This window comes from Scomber japonicus, chromosome 14 (assembly GCF_027409825.1).
Source record: "Scomber japonicus isolate fScoJap1 chromosome 14, fScoJap1.pri, whole genome shotgun sequence".
Lineage (NCBI taxonomy): Eukaryota > Metazoa > Chordata > Actinopteri > Scombriformes > Scombridae > Scomber > Scomber japonicus.
The window spans coordinates 18,817,559-18,837,300 of NC_070591.1; the positions used below are offsets into that span (position 1 = coordinate 18,817,559).

Below are 19,742 nucleotides of genomic sequence, written 5' to 3' on the forward strand. Positions count from 1 at the left end.
ACGTTGCTGGTTTGATTCCATTCGTATACCTTTCTTACATGTTTTCCTCCCCTCCATCTTTACTTCATATCACCTCAAGCCCAAGCTTAACTAACACTGATGACATCAACAGGGTTATATTTTCAGTCTATGGAAACCTGTGACATCTGCTTTGTTACATTTAACCCTAATAAACACAAAATGCAGAGATCAGTTTTCCACCTGAGTGTTTTCCTTCTAACGTCCCCTCACTATATTCATCATTTTGACTTCTTACTCATGCCTCTCTCTCTCTCGCTCTCTTACCGTTTCTCTTACCTGCCACGGAAAGGTCGATAAGCCCTAGAAAGTGCATCAGTTTGAGGGAGCTGCAGACCACCAGGAGGATGCCCACTGTCTGCAGTCCCTCCACCTCCCACTTGTCTTTAAAGAACAGATGCATCCTTTCCCCCTTCCTCTCTCTGCTTCTGTCAACAGAAATCTGTCTCTTGCCCCAGGGCAAGCACGTCCGCCCCCCTCAGCTCCAACCAGAAATGCACAGTCTTTTTCTCTTCAGCCTCTCCTCTCAGTCTCCCTCTATATGCCGGTATTTGACCATCCTAACTCCGCAAGGCACCCCGCCCGGTTTCTTCACCAAAGGTAAATTGTTATTCTCCTCGTTTCTTCATCAGGAATGATAAGAGCGTGGGAGCAGGACTGTTGACTTGCTGCGTTGCTGCTCCACCCCCACCGCCTCAGACGCTGTCAAAGGTTGTTTAAGTTCCAGGTGAAGTTTGGACAATGCACTGTGTGTGTCCTGGCAGGTTGTTTTCTGACCAATTTTCCAGCTGCTTCCAGACTCTCAAACTCTCTCTACTCTCTGTCGGTCCTCCCTCTCCTTCTCTCTCTTGCCTTACCTTCGTCACTCTCCTCCTGCTGTGTCCCTCCCTATGTTTAATTGGGTCAGTGATAGAGTGATGGGACTGAGTGAAGGGAGAAAAGAGGAGAAATGGAGGGAGGGAGAGAAAATAATGGAGGAAGACTACTTGTAGGCATAGCTGCGGGAACATGATTTCAGTTGGGGGTGTGTCTCTTTTTTGTAGGGGCGGGGGGATCGCCCCGCAGAGAGGTGCTGTGCATCACGGGACACAGCACCATAACTTCACTGATTATTTAAATCTCAGCATCGGTCAGGATCTAATGATAATTAATGTTCTATTGTCTTCTACACATCCAAAAGGTCACAGACACAGTGCCCGTTCATACTGTTTGGAGTAAAGCAGCTGCCCGCTTGATATATCCTTAGCTTCATCAGAGCAAGAATTTGACTTCAAAAGATAAAAGTTTAATTCTGTTTACCCTGGAGAGTGTCCTTCGACCTGTCAAGTTTATAACTAATTTTAAGCTTTGCTGTTTAAGTGCCCCGTGATATTTGCTGTAGTGACATTAATGCACTCATGGAAACATTTACAATTACTGAAAACAGCTTCTCTAATCTTTAAAGTAAAATGTTAAAGAAAACATCAATACAACACACAAGACAGAAAGCTTGTGCTCCTTGACGTAATCTAAAAAGCAATATAGCTTACAGAGGCCAGTAGAGATGGGGTGTAATGTCTAAAGTAAGCAGCTGCGTCATCTTTCCAGCTTTGCTGGACACACCCAGTTCTTTTCCCGACTCAACTATCTTTACATACAGGGTCTATTTTTGCTGGACCAGCCCGCACACAACAGAAAAAAATAAATTATTGCAACAACACTAATGGTCCTATCGTTTGCCAGCCACCTGGAGGCAGGAGCCCTACTTCTCATTGCTATGATTGTAAGTTAAGAGGGGAAACAGAGAGGGGGGCGATACAAAAGATGGATGAGAGGAATGAACTGGGAGATGAGATAGGAAGAGAGATGGGGAAAGGAGGGGCAAGATGGAATAGTTAAAGGAGGATCTAACGGCAATTAGGTTACAGCAAGAGTCAAATCCAAGAACAAATGGTGAAAAGAGGCAGCAAGGGGGAACATGAAGGAAAAAATAAGGAGAAGGAGCAGAGAAAGACTAACAGAAGGGAGGGAGGAGGGAGACTGTGACAACAGAGAAGCAAATCATCTGACCCAGCGGCTACTGTGGACAACCTCACAGATGTGGCAGTCTCCCCTGAGTATGAAGTCAACATACATGCACACACACAGCCTGGAGGTGAAATCTGGCTATAACATGTATTGCATATGCAATGCAGTGCAGGGGGGAGCATTTCAGTTGGGATGGGATGGATTGATGTCACATCTGGCACACTGACATTCTACCACAGACAGACAGAGATACTCTTTGAAATTACTACATTAACTAGATGATAAGGCAATTTGGTTGACATGAAACGTTTAATTTTTACACTTTCCATGAAGAATTAATATAAACCTGAGGAGATCAAATGTTTGATTACCTTTAATCTTTTAACAAAGTGTAGGAAGAAACAAATATGACCTTTTGATCCCTTTGAAACATAATGTTAAGATGGGACAATGGAATCACCATTCTAAATAAGAGTAGGTATGTATTAATCTGATACACTGGATCCGTATCAGCCCTGATTCTGACCTTATTATGGCATCAACCAGATGTGACCAATTCATACTAAATACAGTTTAGTTGTCAAGTGTTAGTTGTATTATCTAACAGTGTTTCTGCTGTCAGTTAATCAGTTGCAGTGGGCGACCAACTCAACAGGGGCTACATCAATTCTTGGCTTCCTGTTATCTACATACAGTAAAAATTATTCTAATGACCTCTATCCAGTGAGATTTACACAGTAAAAATTAGGAAGAAAAGGAAGAAGTGGTAATGGATGAATAGTTGGTGTCAGCACATACACACTGAGTTGAGGTATCAAAATAAGTATCAAGAGAGAAAAAATTGGATTGCTGTATTCCTATGTTCATTGGGATGGAATAAACAACCCACGTTGTCTAAATAGCAAATGCACTTGCACCAGTCTGTGCGCCTATGGGCGTGTTGATCTCAAAATGAGGTGTGGTCAGGAGCATTGGTGGCGCCTTGCTATTTTGAGGCAGAGGAAAGCTATTGCGCAAATGACCAAAAAAGAACAGTTCTAAAGTCACTGGCGCATATGTTACTGTCATTTAAGGGGCGCAACATCAAGAGTCCAATATGCTTCTATATAGGCAGGTATATAGGCGCAGACACTGCTTGTCAGGCACACGGACGCGCAGCAGCACACAACCTATGAAAGTCTGTAGCCTCTGAGATGTTGCACAGAGCGCAGTGCCATTATGCACAGCCACTCACTGTTTATTAAATCAGCTGATGACACCAGGCTGCTGCACACCTCTACACTCATCAGATTGGTTGGTTATCCATTATCTTCCTTTATATGAATTAAATGTGAGGTTAGCAGCTCATCAGCCAATTGTCCTTTCAGCAAAAGTAACTCATGTTATATTATTGAAACACATTGCTGGGTAAATGTGCTGTTATAATAGCAATCCGCCAATGTGACAGCACTCCTGGAATGGAGTGATGACACTCTGATTGGTTTACCGCGTGTTACGCCCAAAACACGCCTATGATTAATGAGGGGACTTAAGTCCATCCATTTTAGACCATGTGCCTGGCGCAGTGACCATTTTTCCGCCGTTAAAATAGCAAAAGTGGATTTGGATATGCCCCAAAGGCACTTGAGCCACGCCATGCTTCACGCCATGCGCTATAGATCGTTAAAATAGGGCCCTAAATGTTCAATTACACTCCCTGTTTTTAAAACAAGAAAAGGACGCTCTATAGGAACCTGAAGGAGAGAGAGAGTATGTTTAGTCCCAAGCTAATTTCACTCCAAAGCTTCATTTGTGCCTGATTCTTTATGTCTGTGAGCAGGCTGGCTCCGGGCCATACAGGAAGAAACCAGGAGATGGAGGGGAGGGTAAAAGGGGAGCTGTGAGAGACAGAGGTCTGTGGAGGGCTTGATCTGTCTGTCGTGTGATTAATGATTCTTTGAGTCAAAATGAGACTTTGAGCTATAACTGTAGGTGCTGTGCCATGGGAAGCATAATTCTTAAAGCAGCCTTGTGAGACTAAACAACCTACACATAATTTGAGGAAGACTTATGCTCTTTGGTACACAAAATGACAGCAAGCAATAATTTTGTGGTCACAGACAGAAACTGGGCCCATGGATATTCCAAGCGTGCAACAGTAAATCACTGCGATTTAAAGTGCTCCCAGTACAGTAAAGGACACCTATAGGGTTTATAACAACACTGAATGATCAGACATGATTACAATAAAGAAAGCCTAAAGAGAAAATAATTAATACAATTGGCCATTAAATGTCAAATAATTCACAGCTGGAGATTCTACATTATAATGCATTATATTACCCTATACACTGTACTCATTTATGGGTTTGATTCATTAAAAAGGCATTCCTAAATAAATATTCCTAAATAAAGTGACATATTCAGGGCAGTACATTCTCAAAAACAGTTTGCAGTCAGGAAGTCAAATCAAGGATGAAAGTGTGAGAGATTAAGGCTGGTCACGCGTAACCGTCATTATCTCTTACATAAAGCTGGAGGATATCTGTCATATACAGAGACAGAAATGTAAGATCAATATATTGCAAATAAAGATACAGATTTCACCTTTAACTCTGTTTCTTTCCTAACACTTTGTTCGGACATGACGTCTCTTTGATTCCAAGATTACTGTAAGTCACTGACCTATGAACTTCTTACTGTTATGGCTGCTCATTTCTATTAATGGTATCATACATTTCAGCTTACTTCATTGATGCACTGATTGAAATCATATGTGCATTTGTTGTCTTGATGTCTAAGTAATGACTGGTTTAGGTTTTTTAGACATCTAGGCTACATGTAACCTTTGTTTTAACCACCTATATATGTTTACAATGTGAGCTGCTTCATACTGGCATGAACTAAACTATAATGTAATCTAGCTGTCTAGATGTTGACTTTTAAACCAAATCAAAGGAACAGTTTAACTTTTTTTTTCTTTCTGGATGAGAACCTGGTTAGACTAGAAACAGGGGGAAACAGCTAGCCTGTCTCTGTCTGAAGGTACCAAAAAACAAAAAACTCTAAAAGGTCACGTCTTAAACTTAACACATTATATGTTTTTTTTTAAATCCCCACAAAGTATAAAAATGACAAGTTATGGTTCTACAAAGGGTTATATGCTAGATATTTGGGCCTGAGTCGTTGCTGGTTTCCTAGCAACCTCATGATGCAAAAAGACTTAAAAAGAATAAATAGGGTATTATCTAAGCTTGCCACTTGCAGGCTCCAGCTTCCTATTGAATGGATAAAAATACAAGTGGTAATAGTAGCAGTGGATCTCATCGGACTCTCTGCAAAAAACAAACAAACAAAACAAAATAAATCACCTATATTATATTTCCCAAGTGTGTCTCCACGTCTTTTGACCAGCAAATCACAAAATCAATGCCACACTTCCACTTAAAGTGTGGCATTGAGTCACTTGAACTAGTTTGGCATTTGCAAGAGTGTGTGATATAACTAACAGAGCAGTGGTGAGTGAACATCTTCCATAGAGGATCCCACTAACCTCTGTGCATGACCTCCAAAGGTTTTGTAAAGGCGGGGGGGGGGGGGGTCACAGAAACCGCAGGAATTTTAGCCTAACCTTTTTACGAAGAGTATACAAGACGTCTGTAATTCGTCCCAACAGACATTCTGAAATGTAATATAATGATGGACATTCACTTGCCTCAATTACAATCTGTAGTAGATGTTGACCCCCTCATACACACCCTCACACACCCACACACACACACACACTTAGATCGTAATAAAATATTAGGTTAATCAGTCTTAGTTGATTAGTCTCTGTGAGGCATATTTTGCCTGAAGCCAGACATGGCGAGTAATTGAAATACCTCCATATTTAGATGTCTACCTGAGCAATTATTCCTCTCAAAACTGATTAAAATGTCTAAGAGAGAGAGAGAGAGAGAGAGAGAGAGAGAGAGAGAGAGAGAGAGAGAGAGAGAGAGAGAGAGAGAGAGAGAGAGAGAGAGAGAGAGAGAGAGAGGGGAGACAGTGTGTCTCTGTGTGTTAGTATATGCATGTGTGTGTGTGTGATTGCGTGGAGCGAAGGAGACACAGCGGAGGTCATTGACAAATGGTGCTCAAAATTGGCTAGTGTGTTTCCAATTAGATGAGTGAAAGAAGAGATCCATTTGCATAGATCATTAGCTTTTGAGGATATTTTTAATACTGCGATGTGGAACAAAAACAGATTCACTTAACTGAGTCCTTTCTACATAAACTACAGAGGGCCACTAATGTAGAGATTTCTTTGGAGAGTGCACACAGTCAGGTCAGACAGAGGACACAGAGGGTTTTCTCCCAAGCTACAAAAAGCAATGGATTATTTCCGTGTGCGTTTACAGCATCTGCACTGAAATGACAGTAAAGAGGTACGTTTATGAATTGTTTTTCTGGAACATATTTGGTATGACCATGTCTCTAATTTGAATATCTGTTTATGTTACACTTGATAGAGAGGAACTTAATATATATAAGAGGTAAATGTGAATATGTTTCATACTTTACAATTTACATCCAAAGCATTTCTTGTTTCTGTAATAAATAAGCCAGTATATTTGAATACATATATCACTGTGTCCTTTTCATTTTGAGAACCCAGTGAAGCTGTTAGATTGTGTGAACTTTAACTTTATGTAATGCATTAAAAGAACAAAAAGGAAAAGACGCAGAATAAACAAACCAAAAACATGCAGTTTCAGCCCTCATACAAACTAAATAGCACTGTTACATTGTCGAGTTTGGAAACCTCTGACTTTTCCAGCTGCATGTTGCAGCAATTAGTTTTTACACCTGAAGAGGGCAGTGCAAGGTAAGACATTTGATTATCTGTAACACTGTATTCATAGTCCTGTTCACCTCTGGCTATTCTCTCTTTCTTTTTGTGGTCGTCATTTAAATTCAGCTCCAGAGACCAGGTTAACAGTAGGGGGGTAATGAATGATCAGAACAGAAGCCATTAGCAATTTCCAATGCACTTTTGCACACATTCAGTCAACACTGCAAGGAACAGAAGCACTCATGTTTGTGATTGCTATATGTTTCACATCACAACTACAGCAGACCAAGCTGTTTTATAAGCTGTTACACTTTGAACCCTCCTGTCTGGCAATCAGCTGCATTTGTGCTTTTTTTTAAATTCACCCTGTGTTTTTGACTGGTGTAAAGGAGTATTGGTTTTTCATCCCTCACAACAATCTTCTAAACTTATTTGCTATAAAATCATAAACACTGTGCTCTGCTGTTTCCTGCCAGAAGCTAAATCAGGTAAACATCCTGGGTAGATACCACAGAAAGAAAAACTTTCTAGCAGCTAATACAGGGTTCAAATCCCAGCTCCCTAAAGGGTTCTGTTCCAGTTGTTCCTAAAACCATCAGTACAACAATTCTTGAGTGAAAATTACTGTCACAGAAACTCTATTATAGAGCAAATTAACAACACAGTTTTATGCTGGAGCAAAAGACAGTGAAAATTTGACTGAACTTAGATTGAGCCAAAACTCAACCAGCTTGCAGGAGGCTACAGAAAAAATCTCCAAAACATTTATTGGGATCCAGCCATAAATGAAGATCAATTGAAGTGAAATCAATGGAAGGCTGTCAGCCTGCAGCCTGTCAGCCTTTCCTGATGAATCCCACTACAAGGCTTGAGTGTCCTTGTTAGAGGGTTAGTTAGGATTTTTTAAAAGTAGGGTTGTATGAGGTACTTATTTATAGTCAGTGTATAACCTATAGTAGATGGGGTTCTGCATGCTCTCAGTATGGAGAAGCAGGGAGGAGTACTGGTATGGAAGCTACTGTAAGCAATGTAGTGCTGGGACAGCTGCAGCAGCAAAATATATTTTAGTCACCTAAAAATCAGTATCAGGTTAAGTGTACACCATATTTAGAATATTATCACTACAGCAACACCACAGAACTTCCATATTCCTACACATGCCACACAAATCAGCTCTTTGACTCAAACAACTGAGGTAAAAAGTATAAGAATAAATAGAGTAATGGTGTAAATAAGAAGAAGAAAGTCAGAAATCAAACCGTACTTTTCTCAAGTTTTCGTTCACCTTTTTGAGTGGATGACTGTACACCTTTGTGGGAGAGAAAACTGGGTGATTTAATTATTAGTCGATTCATTTAAGGATTAATATAGAGACTTACCCCATCTACGCTTTTTTGACCCCTGACACTGACACAAAATTTAGATCATCCTTATTTTAAAATATCAAACTGACACTTGTGAGTTCTTTAACTACATTACATGATTGTGACCAACTGAAGACAGTGAACCAGCAAATTTTCTAATAGGTGGCACAGCAATAAACACACACCGTCCATAAAAGAAAAGGTTGAGAAAGCAGACATGGAGGAAGAATAAAAGAGACTTGACGACCAGCAACATATGAAAGAAAAATTGTATTGTTCCACTGCAGCTGAAAAACACTGTCCAGGGAAGCACAGAGAAATGAACAAATCTACTAAAAAAAAAAAAAAATCTATTCCTTTGGAGTATATTCACATTATTTGACTAACTCAGACTGCTGAGGTCTGATATTATCAGATGAAAACAAGGGCTGTGGATTTTGTCTGCCATCATTTACATGGTAGCATGGTATCATGCAAGGCAGGTGGATGAGATCTGTCAGTATGAACAAGAAGAATGATTACAGAGAGCAAAACCTGTTTCAATGTTTAAATGGGCACCTGACCTATGTAGACCCATTTCATATATTTTTACAATGCCAGTGCTTGCTTACGGTTTGTCTTCTTGGTTCAATTTTCTGACATTCTCTGATAATTTTCATGATACGATGAATCTCCACTATTACATAATGTAGCTTCCCAACTTTAAATGATGGGGCTTGTCTTTAAAGCCATCTCACATTTTAACCTCTTGTAGGTGTGATGTTTGTTAGGGGTGTGCATTGGCACTGCCCTCACAATTCGATTCAATTACAATTCACCAGGTAACGATTCGATTCAATTCGATTCTACGATGCATCAAAATTCTACTGCACACAACAAATCAGCAAATTTTTCATCAGTCATGAGGCAATGCAAGCAGTCAGATATTGAACAACAGATTTTATTGGCTGCTATGTGCGTATTATCACTCTCCTGTATCTTTGACATAAATGTCATAAAATAAAATAAAATTGAATGGTACAGGGTATTGGATATGGCATTTTCAAACCTGAAAAAGAAAACATAAATCACTGCTTTCAGTGCTTTGAATGAGAAATGTTTCTCTTCTCTCTGCTTTAGAACCATTTGAAATTAAATAGAGCAATAACAGCCAACTTTTTCCAGCAGTGATCATAAGTGGGTTTTTTTTACACACAGTGAAATAGCAGCTCTAAGACAGGGCACTTCCTGAAATCAGTAATCACAGTCACACTATTGTAACAACAACCACCCAGGCACCCAGCAATAAAGATATTCAGTGCAACACACAGTAACCATTTCGTAGAATCCGAAATGTGCCCAGATGTCCACTCTCCAAGCATTGGGTGCATTTTTAATTACCCGTCTTTCGCGGCCATCTCCCTCCGCCTCAGCCATCTTTAGTGTTGTTGTTATGCTAGTTAGTGCTGCCACTTAGCATGTAGCTACATTGCAACGTTGCTCCGGAAATGCCCCCGAGAGTAATTGAAACTTCACAACTTTATTGCCCACTCGAGGCCAGAAAATAAACAGCGACATAATGGATTATGGCACGTTGCCGCATCGATGCTGAATCGTGCATGCCCCAAATTGCGATGCATCGCCAAATCAATTATATTTGACACCACTAATGTTTGTGCTTTGACCCAACTAAAGTTGTTGCAGAATACTTTAGGAAATATCTTTTAGTTCTGTGCCAGCAAATTCCTGAAGCAACTTATTGCCACATTTACAGATTGAGCTGCATACCGGAAAAGGTCTTCAGACACGACGCTAAGCTGTGTTAATGCAAATCTTCCAAACGCAAATGTTAGTGAGGGATATTTTCAAGGACAGGTCTGCATTGGTGTTTGTGTGTGTGTGTGTGTGTGTGTGTGTGTGTGTGTGTGTGAATTCATTAATTTATTTTCAATGTTATCATCTTTTTGCAGATGCGTGTCAGAAGAAGAGGAGCGGAACGTCAACAACTTCTGTTCTTTTATCCACAGAGCACCTGCCATGCAAATGCAGTCTCTCATCCACACACACACAAACCCACAAACACATACACACACACATGACTGCTACAATCAAATAAAGAGAGAGACAGAGGGGAGAAAAAAAAAGAAGACAGACAGCGACAGAGGAGGGGAGACAGACAAATAGAGGAAGAGAGAGAAGCATGGAATGAGCTACCATAGAGAGAGTTGCGTATTAAATATCCCCTGTCTGATCCTCCTCTGTCCCAGGCTCCCATCTTCTAGCTGGCTCGCCATCATAGGGGCAGAGAGAGAAAGAGCCTCAGACAAGGACAACAAGGACAATCCCCTCCATACGCACTGCAGTTTTATTACTGTTTATAGAGTTTGCCACAACCAAGACACTTGTCCAAATCTCTGATGGACGCTATCTGTTTACCTGCCTTTGTTTCAACTTTCCTCATCATAGTGTCATCATCATGGTCATTATTTTGAAAAAAAAAATCACAAGAATCAGATGACATTTTTAATCTGTTTTCAGGCCGTGGCTCCACTTCAGGTGACTGACACATGCACACACACACTGCATTCTCCATTAGCTTGCCTATCCATTGAAGGGCAATTACAATAAGGATAGATGGACGTGGCTCTGTTAGAGTGCGTGTGTGCTTGGACACAAATGGATCCTCTGCTGACCGCTAAGCAATTTACCTGCACTTATCCCTCCGCCTCATACTGTCTCATTCCATCACACAAACACAAACACAAACACACAAACACACACACACACACACACACACACACCCTTTCTCAGTGCAGTTCTCATAGCCAAATATCCTCTTAAGCAGAAAAAATGAGCTGAGCCTTATTGTAGACAGCAAGGAGATGTTTTTTTCCATGATGGAGCTAATATCATAATGTTCACAAAATACACTTCCATTAACACACTGTCATCTACACAGATAACACACACACACACACACACACACACACACACACACACAAATCTCCCCATTTACATATGACCACATATGATATAGACATAAAAAACTAAGTACATTACATATTTTCTACTGAAGATACTTTGAGTCCCTGTCACTGTCAATACAAATCTACAGAACCCGTAAAGGGACATGGGGAAAAGAAAAAAAATTAAATGTTTCTGGTGAGCACAAGATACTTTCTGGTGAGCACGAGAAACTTATGGGTTCCCAATCCGACCATTTTTTGTGTATTATTTTATCATTATTAAGGCAAAAGAACTCAATTTATGTCCATCAACATTATAATGAATAGGCTATAGGCTTAATATTAGTTTGCATCCAGCGTGCTGCGTGGACTTCATTACATCTGCTGCACCGCTGCTACCACAATTATGAAATGGTAAGTTTATTGTCTGTGACTGTGACCCTCATAAAACTAAGTAATATTTTACAATTCTGCAAATATACATATAAACTAACAAAATTCATTAAAGTAAGTCATTTGGCGACTTCTAAGTCATTCAGTTAAACTAAGTCTATTCCTGTGAGCGTGAATGATCACTCGAAGTGATAGAACTTTCTTACTTTTACTGGAGTAAGGATTGAATCAGTACGTCTGCTTTTACTAGTCTTTTTTACACAAGCATAGTACTGCATGCCTCAGAAGAACATGCTTGCACTTTTTAATCATAGTGCGTTGTGTTAATTGATCGGCTGTGTTGTGTTTTACCGGTGCACAGCACGCGAACACACACCTGTGCATGTTTTATGAGAGTAAACTGTCTATATGTTTTAGAGAATATATTTCACCAATGTTCTGTGTTTTTTTAATTTGTAAATAACAATACAGTATTTGGGGTGAATAGCACGGTAGGGAACAACTGGCCCTAGTGTGAATGCGCCCTGAAAGACATTTAAAACAAATTTTGAAGTCTTGTAGTCTGTTTCAGTGCAAGGGATACACCAACTTGGATCGCGTAGTTAATTTCATTCATGAACAGTTACAAACATCTGGCCAGCTCTGTGGATATAGGTGGATGTACACAAAATGCAAGGAGAATTAGGACATTAGGCTACACATGTATTGCTTACTTTATGTGACTAAAGTTAACATTTATCTTCACCTTATCATCTTTTAGTTTGTTGACACTTTCAGGTGTATTTAGCATTTGGAGGAAAGAGAATAAATCCACTTCTGCTGCCATTCTTTGAGCAGCGTGGAGGCTTAAGCACAGGAGGCACAACTACCCTTAATTATGCTACCCGTGCTGTGAACGCTGTCTCAGCTGTTGTGCGCACCGTCACAGAAATAAAAACAAAAATGATTTAACATGAATTATGCCAGGGGATGTCATCAGCCAGGGAGTTAAACTATTACTTCGATAAGCAATATTTCAATTAAATGAAGAAAAGTTATTAATAAAAAGTCAGTTTATATTGTGGAAAAGTAACTGTGGACAAGTCGCTTTGTAGTTTCGGCCGCTAATATTTATATTGTAAGTTTGCATTATATAGCCTACTTAAATAGCCTACTTCTTTATACTAAATAGCCTAATAATTTTACAAACAGAGTAATGTCATCATGATTATGGATTCAGAAGTGCAATTTAATGAACAGGACATAGTATACACTTGCTCATTGCCTACATCCCCTGTAGTTCACACCCATTACTCAGGGGTCTCTAAAATACTGACAGTATAATATACACTCAGCCTGCGGATCGACATAATTCATTTCTCTGTTAAGTGGTGGTCAGCATACAGTGATGCTAAAAAGAAAATCCAAGTCAGTTGACTCTGAAGCTCAACCGCTGATGTTACACCTGCTGCCGGACTGCTGTGAGCACAGACCTGCTAACACCTGGGATGACAACGCAGGGCAAGCCGGCAGAAGAAGTTGGAGATGAGGGTAACAGTTCAACAGCTCGAGTTCTCTGTGTCTTTTGTGCTGATAAACTACAGTAGGTTACAGTGGCATGCACAGATAGACACTAGGTGGTGCTATAGCACCTGCCCTTTGCCCTCTGGACCAAGCAAGTGCCTTTTTGAAAGTTTTTTTTTTTCAGTGTACTGTATGTGGCCCATGTTGACATGATCATCTATAAATGCTCGACGATTAAAAGCGTGTGATAATAATGCCCCAGTCTCTTTATATTTACTAATTGCAGCATAATGCCTAGAAAGGAGAGGGTAAGGAAGGAAAAAGAAAGGGAGCTACAGCAGGCAGCCCAGGGAAGCAGTTCTCTGCTCTCCTGGATAAAAGCATCCACCAGCAGCAAGGAGGAAGAGGAAGATGAAGATGAAAGGTCAGAGTCAAGACCAGAGTCATGTTAACAGTTTAGGGCCTTTTAAAGCTTAGATTTTAAAGTTGAACTGTTCCTCTAATTCTATTGAAATATCTTAAAAGCTGTCCACATATTATTTTAACTACACAAAGTGGTTTGGCGGTACTAAATCAGGCATGAAGCTGTATTAGCTAATTATATTATTTTGTACCAACCATAAGTTATTTCTATGTTGCGAGACATAATGCAGTAATCTTGTATTTACCTTAATATGCCTTTAGTAAAACTTTAAAAATAGGCTATTATTAAAACTATTATTATAACTATTATTATTCTATTCTAGGCAGCCACAGCAGGGAAGCAGCTCTGTGCTGTCCTGCAATAGGCCATCTACTAGCATGGAAGATGAGGGAGATAAATCCCACACTGCTATAATAAGGCAGCCAGCAGTTCCACATGTCGCACAAAGTGCCCTTATTTTTCACTGAGCACCTGCCCCCCAAAATGTCTGTATAAAGATTGTCTGTATTGACAGTGTTGTTTGGTCTTGATACCCGTGTGCAGGTGTTATGTGTTCATTAAGTGATTATCATAAAAGACATGATAATGTTGGCACACTGGCAATAGACAATTAGACAGTAACAGTTATGTTTTATTGCTTTGGAGGGCTGCAGGTTGGTTGTGCGTGACAGGTACGACAGGTCTGCACCACTCGTAAATTTTGTTCGTACCTAAGAGAAATCAACAAAAGGGTGACCTTGGAAATAGTACTTTGAAAAAAACCTCTCGGCAGAAGGACCATGTGGTAATTTTCTGAACATCTCTGAGCACAAGATGTATCTGAAAAATGTCCAGTTATTTTTGTTGTGTGTGTTAAACTATACATGGAATATTTTAGAAAGAGAAGTAGAAGAAACACGCTCTTCTCTCAGGCACACTACCATCTAGCTCAGGCCACAACTTCCCATCGTACAACTATTCAAATTTCCACCTCATAAACTTTCGAAGAACACATTCCAGAAATTAGCCATTAGCTTAAATCTATCAGAGCCTTATAAACTTTCAGAGCAGACTGGACCTCACACATCTTATACGCATCCTCTTCACACTCATCATGTTTTCTCTCTTTCTACCTTTCACGTTCTCTTGATAGCACAAAATATGTGCAGTGTGTGAATGAATGTGTTTAATCAGTGCAGGGTCAGCAACACAGCTCATTAAAGTAATGGGAGTCTCACAGTCTCTTTATTTTACTTGTCTCGCTCTGTCTCACTAGAAAATGACTCAGTATGAGTCTGGCAAAAGATAGGACTAGACGACATTTTAACCACATTTCCCTCTTCTAAAACTGAAAGTGGAAGTGCAGTCAAGTAAACTCATGTCAGTAGATCATATCCTGAGAGAGAAGTAAATGAAAGACATACAGCCAAGCAAGAAGCTAACATAAGATGTATGACACTGGCTTTGCAAAGGAAAGAATATGGAGGGAGACAGATTACTAATGAGTATGAATGAGGCAGTGTCAGCTGTACAGGGGAACACATGGCTGAAATTAATAAATCGATCAATTAACTAATCACATAATGGTCTCTACAGTCAATTTAAATCATCCTAAGAGTCATGTGTACCAAACGTATATCACATGCTCATATATTGAGTGTGCATTGGTTCCAAGCCCTCCATTGAGCACGATTCTGCAGATAGTCTGAGTAGTACAGTCCTTCTGGCATCTGGACTCAGTTCCTCCATTAAAGAGGATATTCATTAGCTTAAGTAGTCACATGGGAGTTGGCACACACACACACATACGCGTATTAAGGCTGCCATTTTCCACAAAGAATGTTCAAAATATGCTGAAGACTGATGCTCATATTGTAATGAGAGTATAAGCAGAGCCTCCAGTGTGTGTGTGTGTATGTGTTTACATGTGTATGCAGAACACTGTAGCATAGTTTAAGACAATAGCCAAGGGGAACATTTTTGAGATGACAGAGCTGTTGGCACACCTTGACGACTGGGTACAGTCCAGCAGGTGCATCAGGGAAAGTGGGGATTTGGGGTGGGGGTGAGAAGGGGGGGGGGGTCCAGATATGACAGGCCAAACAAGGCATTGGTGCATGGTGATAACTCCTGGGGGTGAGCCAGAACAGGACAAGTGTTGTTCAAAGTGTTGTAAATGTATGATTTGAAATATGTTTCCCTTGATTAGACATGACATCTGTGAATTGACAATCTGAGCTAACACGGTCGACCGATTTACTATAAATCAGTGAGGGCCTCTATCAAGTTCTGTCTCTTTCACATAATAAAAGTATGTTAATTTAGTGAAAGACCTTTGAACTGAAGCCAACCCAACCTTAAAAACATCTTGACCTATGATCTGCAGACAAAAGCTATAGGTTAAATGGGTAGTAGTAAGAATAATGCTGACATTCCCTCAGTGAGACGAGTGCCTCTACGCAGCACTCAGACTCACTCTGCCCATAGTGTTATCGATTTAGGGTAAAAGCACGCACCCCAGGGGCAGAGGGAGGCCTCACAAACAGCTAAAGTTACTCAGAGAGAGAGAGAGAGAGAGAGAGAGACAGACAGACAGACAGAGGAGAGAGAGAGAGAGAGAGAGAGAGAGAGAGAGAGAGAGAGAGAGAGAGAGAGAGAGAGAGAGAGAGAGAGAGACAGAGTATGAGAGTGTGTGTGTGTGTGTGTGTGTATGTGTATGTGTATGTGTGTGTGTGTGTGTGTGACAAAGAGAGACAGAGAGTGAGAGCGAGTGTGTGTTGCATGGCCCACAGTTGTACTGGTAACCCAAACCCTCTGGCGGGACTGCAGCCCACTCAGGACCAGAGGAAAGGGGCACTGCAGATGGAAAGATCAGCTCATGCACACTCTCATACAGTCACAGAAACTATAAAATCTTTATCTGTAGCGTAATTGTCCTTTTATTAAGCCAACAAATCAACTCAGAGAAAATCCATTACCTTCCCCGCCGACGGGTTCAAACAACCCAAATTGCTCCAGGACTTTGATGAAGAGACCCATGACCACCAATACAGCAATCATCTCCAAGCCATCCAGATTCAACATCTTGGAAGACCACCGTCGGTCATCGCTGTGCCGCCAAGCCAGGTCAGGCCAGGCTGGGTCTGGCCAGCAAAGACCCGTCCAACTGCACCCAACCTGAGCAGTTTTTCCAACTTTAGCCAAGCTTAGCCCAGTTGTCTTCAACCTACTACCTCACTTTTACCCACTTCCTTCCAATTTAGAAGTAAGGACAGATGATTTAAAAGAGTCTGTTAACTATGATGCAAAGAAAAAAAAGAGTGGCAACAGCTTGGTTTGATGGGTGCTTCTCTTCTGCCACCCAAGATTTGGCCTTAGTCAACCCCTCCTATTACCTGGTGGAGGCCATACTGCTAAAGCTTCAGGCTGCAAGTCAGAGCTGTAGACTGGGCTATAGTTTAAGGTTTTTTTCTGTCCCTCTCTTTCTTCTTTCACTCCTTGCCGAGTGATGGAATCTGGGGATGTGCTGCGCCTGCTAGTCCTTTGGCAGTGGTTGTCAGGGAGCAAGTGTTGTGAGGGGGAAAAGAGGGAGTGAGTGAGTGAGGGAGGGAGAGGCGGTAGATAAAGAGAGGGGGAGAGGATGAGTGAGAGATGAAAATGAGAGAGAGGGAGGAAGACTAGCCGAAAGAGAGAGAGAGAGAGAGAGAGAGAGAGAGAGAGAGAGAGAGAGAGAGAGAGAGAGAGAGAGAGAGAGAGAGAGAGAGAGAGAGAGAGGAGAGAGAGAGAGAGAGAGAGAGAGAAAGAGAGAGAGAGAGAGAGAGACACAAACACAATGAAAAAGAGATAGTTTGGGGGGGTTAGAGAGTTGAGCTATGCCCTCCCTCTCCAGTGACATTACCTCCATTGATTTTCCTAATGTGGTTTCCTTGGTAACTGGGAGAGAGTGTTTAAATCCAGATATAAGTAATGGAACAAATATATATATATTTATAGTCATCTAAATTCAAGTCCCATGTAAAATGTGTAGTTTCGCTGTATGGAGATTGCTCTGCGTCTGTTTTGGAGACTGTACGTCAGCTGGTCGATACAATGTCTCATTAACTTTTTAGATCTGTTGCTATTGGAGCTTGACTGGAAAAGGATTTTTGGCTTCTGTACAGAAATTTGGGGAACAAACATGGATTTGAGCAAAGATAGAAGCTTTTTTTTTTTAAATACATAACTGTTGATGTTGATGAAGCAGGTACAGAAAGAATAACTGACTCAAGCAGCACTATTACTTGACTTAAATATTACTCAAATCAAAGGAGTGAGTTATATTTAAAGCCACTCAAGCAAAAGTACAAAAGTAGCTCAACTGAAAGCTACTTTGAATAGCAGTTAGTTGCATTTGGTCACAATCATGACATCATCGTACTGTACCAATTCAATATCAATACAGTCTAATTGATCTCAGTGGAAAGTGGTTGTCATCTTGTTCTCTCCGCAAATATTTTTAGACTTTATCTGAAAGTTTTTCCATTTTATAAGATTGTCTGAGTATAGCAAAGTCATTGTGAGATAACTTGAATAATGCAACATTAAAGTATGATTGATGGTTATGAACCTAGAGCTACTGTAACGAGCTACTGTAACTCAGCTACTGCAAAGACAGAAAAAAAGGATTTAAACTTAAGTTGGTCCTATATTGTTCTTTTTGTTTTGACACATTATAAATCCCTATATAGTGAGTAATGAATAAATGAATACCAGGCGTCACGAGGGAAAACAGCTAAAAGCAAACCTAAATAAAATACCTCAACTGTTTGGTAATAGCATAACTGGAAATTACTTCATCAATCTTGCCTTTTTTTTGTAAGTAGTTGAGAACATTGTTTTAACCCAACTTTGTTTCAATTTTAGAGCATCAAATGAGGACCTAGCGACCATAGCTGTTTTTACTTCAACTGAAAAAGAGAAAAATAGAACTAGCAAGCTGAGAACATGAGCTGGTAAGAGACAAAGAGACAGTGTGGCATTGGTTGAACTGGGCATAGGGAGTGGTGATAAGGCACTAAGAGAAATAAATATGTTATTTTTTAAATTGTTTCATGGCGGTTACGTTTCTAAAGCACAAGTAAATAACCATCAAACATTCAACAGATGATTTATTGTGGAGCCAGACAATCTTTGTTTCATTTTCCTCCTGTGTTTTTCTCCTTTTATAAAGCAATAAAGCAGTTAATACAAAGAACAACAGGACAAATCCATGTTGGTTCTGTGGTGTTAGCATTTCAAATCTGATGCCTGCAGTGCACCATAGGAGCATCAACTGATGCACATCAAGTGAGACGTGTCAATTATTGTTATATACATGTACATACATGAACACACACACACACACACACACACACACACACAGGCACGCACACACACATACTTATATGTAAGTATATATATAATATATATATATATATATATATATAATATATATATATAGTATATATATATATATATATATAGTATATATATATAAGATACATATATATATATATATAAACATAGCACAAAAAGTAAGGAATTTCTTTGTTATAACAATGCTTCTTGACAATAAATCTTATACCGTTGCTGCAACTTGGTTTTGCGGAACACCAGGTTGAAGTTGCCATATAGCACGGGCCCTATCCAGATCAGTCAAACATGGCATGCTGATTCTTGGAGCAGACACCAACTGACCTGCTCACAGGTGCCTGATTGGTATCTGATTAGCAGCGCCTAGGGGTACCAGAAGCTCAAAACAAAGGGGGGGGGGGGGGGGGAGGGGTGTGAGTAGTGTTATAAGCAGCAACACAGAGCACGTTTTGCTCTTATACCCGCTGCATTGACAGTCATACAAACACACACAAGCGTGCAGTCACTCTGTAGTGCGCACTCTTGCTTGCTCGCTCCAGATTCCGGGAGAGTTGGGATGTCTGCATTGTTGTCCTCTATATATGGTTAAATGCCCATGGCACACACAAAGTTCATGTTTTTAGAACTATTTGATTTTGTTTTTATATAAAAATAACACAATTTGCAATTTATATAAATCACACAAGGGAAGTTTGAAATTGGGCATAAACATATACACAGTACAATAGATAATAAAGCTAAACCCTGGCTTTTCAACCCTAACAAAGCATTTCCTCCCAAACTATTCCTAACGCGCTGCAGTCAGGAGAAGAAACACACTGTTATTAGTCAGTTAACGTGGATTTCAGAAAACACTCAACAAAACGTTCATGTGCTCCTTATAGATTCTTATACAAAAACAAAGA

General features: G+C 40.3%; 1 protein-coding gene across 6 annotated transcripts in view; it reads right to left on the bottom strand.

The window, feature by feature from the left end:
* Nucleotides 1-19,742, bottom strand: part of LOC128373107 (Kv channel-interacting protein 2) — a 99,960-nt gene that overhangs the window by 9,786 nt on the left and 70,432 nt on the right. The window contains exon 2 of one of the 6 annotated variants that reach the window (XM_053333355.1): nucleotides 1,318-1,330. The exons of 4 other annotated variants lie outside the window; for them this stretch is intronic. In XM_053333355.1, the coding sequence (XP_053189330.1) occupies nucleotides 1,318-1,330 (13 nt within the window). Of the gene's footprint in view, nucleotides 1-1,317; nucleotides 1,331-16,424; nucleotides 16,531-19,742 lie in introns of those variants that run through there. One more of the 6 variants, XM_053333357.1, reaches the window with a different exon arrangement.